We start from the raw sequence: 6,897 nt of genomic DNA, 5'->3' as shown, positions 1-6,897 counted from the left end.
TGAAGCTTGAAATGCTCTTCCGTGTCAAGTCCCACTCACCTTTCAGGCCTTGTATTTTTCCTCTTGGGTGTGGCTTTTCTGAGAACACTGTCTCCTTGGTACTTGCTTCCATTTTCCCCCTCCAAGTCCAAGAAGACCATAGCAAAAAGAGAGGTGGCAAAGAGGCTTTGACTGAATGCTTCAGTTCTTGGGCTCCTGACGATGCAACTATAATCTCAGGGTGGCCTTAATCGCTAGATGTGAACAATCTAGTTAGATCTATTTTTAGAGTGCTGTGTTACGTTCTTAAAGGGACAAACCAATGGAAGTTGCTCACAGTTTTGCAGTGTTTAAGGACCCAGTGCCACAGTAAGACCACGTAAGTTCACTGCTTTCTAGCAGTGATCATGGTACCTACCTCACTGAGCTACCGTGAAGATTGAGTGAGAAACAATTCAAAGAAAATCCTTAGCAGTGTCTGGTGTAACCATCCCATACATAGTTGCTGGGATTTTCATGATCGTCAGAGCACCCAAACCTAATAGAAATCTTGTATTATATATCTGAGTAGAAAGGGACCTCAGAAATTGATGAGTTCACAATTGCACACCAAGGGCAGTGACTTACTCTACCTCACATCCCTGTTAAATGATATCTAGCCTGTGGTTTAGTATTTCCAAGGACAGTTCACCATCTTTTAAAGGCACCTCATGGTATTGCCAATCACTCCTATCATTAGGAATTTTTTCCTTCTACTGAGTCCCAAATTTTTCTCCTGTTTTTACCCTGAAACGCCCTGAAATGAAGTTATTATCATTTCTGTGTGATGGCCCTTCCATCTCTGGGCCTCCTTTCTAGGTGTGCTCTAGGGAAGAGGCTGGTGCTTCCAATTGCAGACCAGCTCTCCCTTGCCACGACCTGAGGTATCCTACAGAAATCAAGCAAGGTCTGAAAGGCCTAGGCAAAAGGAATAAATTCCACTGAAGATCATGGCGATCCAATTCTCTTTTCTACCTCCCTTCCCATGCTAAGTGCATCCCTGCTCCACCTCTGCCCTAGGAACACTACCAAACACAAACGCACACTCACACACACAAAAAGAACAGGTTTAATTTATTAGTTGCTCTTTGGCAAAAGCTATATAGAACATTATTGGGGTGAAAATTAAGTTCTAGTTACAGATTCATGAAACTTGAAGCCAGATTAGTTTTATGAGACTATCAACTCCCCTTTCATCCTCCTACACAGCAAGGTACCTCAATCATAGTCTATATAATTTTTTGCTGTTTTTAAATGATTAAAGCAGACATAATACATAATGCAGTTGATATTAAATATCTTGAGGAATGACAAATCAATAGATCTACTTTCACTCTTAAGCATTAACTGGTCACTTATAAATGTTCTGTTTATCCATTTTTCATTTTAGATTTTCTCCTTAAAAGGACTTTATGTGTGAGCTATTTACCATTATCTGCTATTTGTTTGTATACACACATCCTAAGTCTTCCAAAATAGCATTTAAAGTCTTTCTTAATATTGCTTTAGAAATGTTAACCTTTAAGGAACATTCAATTTAAAAAATAAAGGTTCAGGCACTGACTCAGTAACACACATTCAGATGGGTCAAGATTTTGTTCCCCCTGACCAGATAAGAGACTCCAACAACATACAACGTGCCAGCTTCTTCTTTGCCCAACTCAGAGAAAGTCATATAAAGGAGAAAAAGAAAAAATGCTTGCAATCACAGTGACCAAAGGATATGAATTAATAATTACATTAAATAACCATAACTTTTCATTTAACTATTCACATTCCACACAGTGGAAATTATCCTCTCCTCCAGATTTTTCACTTACACTCTTACCTTTCAAGAACTACAGTAACAAAAAACAACTTACAGACTTCCAGGATGTGTGTTTTCTTCTTTTAATGCCAAGCACAAAGTGTACATCATAAAATTCGTATCTGGTGTTTGGCATTATTTTAATAGGTACAATCAAGATCACAAATATCTTGCCATAAAAATATTCTACTATAATAATGAAAAAATATATCATTACATCATCAGTGACTCAAATAAAATATGTCACAGATATGGCATTTTCAATGAAAGTTGGAAGCCACACCACATTTGTACTAGTCTTAATACAGGCATAGTAAGAAGAACAGACATTTCCCTCTTTGACTAGTGCTGTGCTTTTAGGGTAGTTATGCTGCTGGTTATTCCAGTGAAGTTAGTGTTGAGGAAATTCTCTTTACTTGAGCCAAATCTGCACTTATATGCAAGACTGTGGTACAAGCTCCTAAAAAAAAGATTACTGCTGCCAACTTAGGTCATCTCTGCTAACAAAATTGCATGCTTGTGGCAGAGTTAAAACAAGAAGAGAAATTCAGTGTGTGCTAGTTCTGAATGTCATTTTTCCTCTCTGGTGTGGTTTTACATTTTCAGTTTCTTTCCCATTTCCTCTCGCCCACCCTCAACATTCTGCCTTGGCGTTTGTGTGCTTAATTAAATCCACTCTGTGCTTTATTGTGGGAGAATATGGACAATACAAAGATTTGAGGCGGGGTCATACAGTGTATACAAAACACACACACTATGTGTTTGGACAAATTCGCCTAGTGTGAGAATCATCAGTAGTGAGTTTAAAAGTTTGAAAATTAGACCCAACATTTGGGGCGTTTAAAATATCTCCCACCTTGAAATGGTTCCTGTTTAGTTTTTTAGATGGGAGAACACTGGATCAAAATAAAAACAGCTTCTGGAGTTGCAAGGGTGCTCTGAATGCCAGAGCCTTGATGGGCAACCGAATCTCAAGTCTGCAGCGTTTGTTTTCCATATTACATAGGACTTGGCTAGGAGGCTGAGGAGATACAAGGCAAAAAGAATATTCAGGGAGTTTGTATATACAACCTCAGGCTAGAAGAAAGCAGGTTAACCAAATCCAAAGTGCAATAAGGTTCACCCACCCTGCACTTTGGCCCTTAGATAAATCCTAAGTAGGCACTGCCAGTAGGCCAACTTTAATCAGAGGACAGTGCCTACCAGTAGATACTGAATAGTTACAATCAGTAGCAGATGAACAGCTAATACACCCGGATGCTATGCTCTCCTAACAGGGTCCGCTCGGGTCCTCAGTAAGCACATAAAGAAAGGGAGGTCATATCCCTTACATCTCTACCAGGTATTAACACCTAACTACTCTCTAGCCGGAGGCAATTTCCTTTATTTCCTGACTCTCCTCCTCTTCTCTCTAGCCCAATCTCCTGACAACGGTTAAAACAAAAAGACCCCAAAAATACCTCTTGCTAAAACGGAGTAGTCCCTAAACTCTGTCATCTTAGACTACTGTCAGATACACTCAGCAGAGGCAGAATCTATATCAGTCAGGTTAGTGGCTCTCAGAAGCATGATTGGAAATACTGAACTGGAAATAAGAGGATTTTAACCATGAAAAAGGAAAGCTATTAGGAATTTCAGCCTCTGAGATTTTGTTTAATTCCTACCCCTATGCAGAGAGTTCTAAACTACCTTTCTTTTCCATCTGAGGGACAAAGCAGAGGGCTTGGTTTGGTTTAGCTAACTTGTTTGGGTCTGAATATAGAGGTGGTCAATATATGTTTTCAGTTTGGTGTTAGGTTTGAGCAGATCGCAGCAACGGCCAAAGTTAATCACTTTCTGGCAATCTCATTTCTCCTCTGTTCACTTGGGTTCTGTTCAACACTAGGAAAAGACCTTCTCAGAAGCATGAGCCTCACTGTGTTCTGGTATTGGCTTTCCAAGCTTCTGCAATGTCCCTACTGACTTTTGCTGGGCCTGATTTGGCCTCACCCTCCATCCTCCCTTTCTCACTCCACTATCCTGCTTGTCCTTGCCCACATTGGCCTCTCCCGGAGTCTGGAGGGTCTTCACAAAATGAAAAACATCTGCATCACGGTTAAGTGAATTAATTTAGAAACCTTGGCAAACAAGAGATTAGACTGACACAGTCACTGACAACTTAAGAAAGGATGGACTGTGGGGAGGAGGAGGAAAGGAGGATGCAAGCACAGGTTAGAAAGGACTTTTCCATGTTGAATGCAGCACTAAAACAGGTCTCTTGCCCTCAGAGGAGCCTCTTCCATGAACATTCATTCCGAAGGGAGATTCTGGTCCCCAGGAGGGCACAAAAACACAAAGGCAGAACCAGACCATGGCCCCGCCCCTTTAGATGTGAGCCGGGGTGATGTGGGTTTCTGGCACATCCCCATTAAAGCAGGTATGTTTACAAAACTGGAAGTGCTCTCTAGCAGACACTGTGTTTCCTCTGGTGTCTAAAAACACCCACAGGCACCCATCCACACTCATGCACACAAACTACGCACAAGCAGGCTCCTGCCAGGAGGCAGCTGGGGGGTCTTCTGGCCTCTAGGTTTAAGCCAAATAAGAATCTGATTGTTTTAGGTCTGGGACTTCCTGGGGCTGCATTCCTAGGACAGGCTGGGTGCACCTGGATTTGGCTTAATCCAAATCGATGGATATGCAACGACACTGCTTCACACGTGTGACTCTCTTCTTCTTGGTAGGTGGCTGTAGTTCAGGGCAGTTGAGTGTGACCATCATGGTAGTGAATTTCTTGGGCTTGCAGAAGGAGCAGGACTGAAAGGAACCTTCCTCCTTCCGGATGTGCCTGGGGATGTAGAAGGAGTTGCACTGGCCGTAACAGAAGCGGTTGATGATGGTACGACTGTTGCAGCCTTCCTCGTGGATGGTCTGCTTAAGCGGCTGGGTTTTGCACCAGTCTCGCTTCAGGTATTTGCGCTCGGTCACATGCAGGGCCTCTTGGCTGGACTCCAGCACCTCCTCCCCCGGCATGGCAGTGCCCCGCCCTTGGCCCCGCCCCCGGTTCCTGGAGCCAGGCTGCTGGGGCGACTGAGTCTGCTCTGAGTCATTGTGCTGAGCCTTGTCTGGCGGGGGGATGGCACCTTGGGACCCTTTCTTTTTCCCTTCAGCAGCCGGCAGCAGGGTCCCCAAGAGGAGAAGCAGGGCTCCCACCGTGTAGGCTGTGCGGCTCATACTAAAGGAAGCAAGCACAGAGAGGGGAAAACACAAAACATGACAAAGTTAATTTAAAAATTAATAGTAGCACCTAGCATTTAAATGCACTCGTTAAACACTTATGTAAAACATTCCATTTACTTCTCACAGTACCTGTATGAATTAGGTACTATTATCTTCACGACCCAGCCATCAATCCATGGAGTAACTCCCACAGAGTCCCACAGTGACTAAGTCAAGTTTTAAACTCAGCCCCCTAGGGTCAGCTCTTCTCTGCACCTATTCTCACAAGAACTTCTTCCGGCCTCTGGCACCAACCACATTTGACTTTGTATTACGTTCACTTAACTATGTTCATTCTGGTATTTGATAATATTTAGTAAGCTCCTACTGTGCTAATGCCATATGACCTTTGCACCTTTTGAGGGGAACTCATTTTCTAGTTTGTTTTACAGCAGGATGAATTAACCTCTCTGCCCAGAGGACTACATTCCTCCAGAAATGTCCCAGTCTTTTCTCCCCAGCTAGCCTGAGGCTTCCTGAGCTGTGAATGCTTCTGAGACTTTGCATTTTTATCCTATGTGGAAGGAGAGATTCGTGGAGACCAGAAAGCATTTGACAGAGGGAAAACAACAAAACAGGAAAGGTCGGGATCCTGGTGCAGTAACTTGCTACCTGATCTTAAGGATGTCACTTTATCTCTCAATAAATGACTCCATTTAAGCAAAGATACCAATACTTTGTCTCCCCAGGTAGGTTGTTCAGATCCAACTCAGTGTCAATGTGAGAGCAATTGGAGAACTAACCAAAAGTGTGGCAGTACTGCAGGTAGAACGAAAGACAGAAGCACGTAGGTGACGTGACTCATGAGGCTTCTCCACCTCTCACTTGTTCTCATCTTGAAACTGGGCACAGATACTCAATCTATCATTCTTTGTACCACAATATACATTTTTCTACCTTTTAAATGGTGAAATATGGCCGGGCACGGTGGCTCACGCCTGTAATCCCAGCACTTTGGGAGGCCGAGGTGGGCAGATCACGAGGTCAGGAGATAGAGACCATCCTGGCTAACATGGTGAAACCCCATCTCCACTAAAAATACAAAAAACTAGCTGGGTGTGGTGGCGGCGCCTGCAGTCCCAGCTGCTGGGGAGGCTGAGGCAGGAGAATGGTGTGAACCCGGGAGGCGGAGGTTGCAGTGAGCCGAGATCGTACCACTGCACTCCAGGCTGGGCGACAGAGCAAGACTCCATCTCAAAAAAAAAAAAAATAGTGAAATATGTCACTCACATGTGTCCGTGTATATACAATTTAAAGGGTAGAAAAATGGGCATGATAGAACAAGTATGTGCAAATATTTACATTAATAAATGGCATGGGCATGTTGAATAAATTAGTGGCAGTGAATTACTGTGGATAGGTCTGAAGCTATATATGGGTCTGCAAGGACAGTGACATGTGAACAATGACAAAAAATAACAAGGAGGTGAGGTGAGGGAAAATCAACAAAAAATCGGAAGCCATAGACAGAGAGAAAAAAATGAATGAAGTGAAGAATGCAATTCAGAGAAAGGGGAACTCTTCTACAAGTTGAGTGTTCAGAGGAGGTAGTAAAGGCAGACAGAAGGGGAGGAAGGGCCGGGCGCGGTGGCTCAAGCCTGTAATCCCAGCACTTTGGGAGGCCGAGACAGGCGGATCACAAGGTCAGGAGATCGAGACCATCCTGGCTAATACGGTGAAACCCCGTCTCTACTAAAGAATACAAAAAACTAGCCGGGCGACGAGGCGGGCGCCTGTAGTCCCAGCTACTTGGGAGGCTGAGGCAGGAGAATGGCGTGAACCTGGGAGGCGGAGCTTGCAGTGAGCTGAGATCC

At 43.8% G+C, this 6,897-nt stretch overlaps 1 protein-coding gene across 1 annotated transcript in view; it reads right to left on the bottom strand.

The window, feature by feature from the left end:
* Positions 1 to 1,076: 1,076 nt before the first annotated feature.
* The window catches only part of GREM1 (gremlin 1, DAN family BMP antagonist), a 17,800-nt gene continuing 11,979 nt past the window's right edge, over positions 1,077 to 6,897 (bottom strand). The window contains exon 2 of the mRNA XM_017854157.1: positions 1,077 to 5,039. Within this exon, the coding sequence (XP_017709646.1) occupies positions 4,484 to 5,038 (555 nt within the window). The 5' untranslated portion in view covers position 5,039 and the 3' untranslated portion in view covers positions 1,077 to 4,483. The remainder of the gene's footprint in view (positions 5,040 to 6,897) is intronic.

The sequence above is a fragment of the Rhinopithecus bieti genome, unplaced genomic scaffold, assembly GCF_001698545.2.
Source record: "Rhinopithecus bieti isolate Rb0 unplaced genomic scaffold, ASM169854v2 scaffold_2653, whole genome shotgun sequence".
In the NCBI taxonomy this organism is placed as follows: domain Eukaryota; kingdom Metazoa; phylum Chordata; class Mammalia; order Primates; family Cercopithecidae; genus Rhinopithecus; species Rhinopithecus bieti.
The sequence above is the reverse complement of the archived record's forward strand: the minus strand, read 5'-3'. Positions and strand labels throughout refer to the sequence as shown.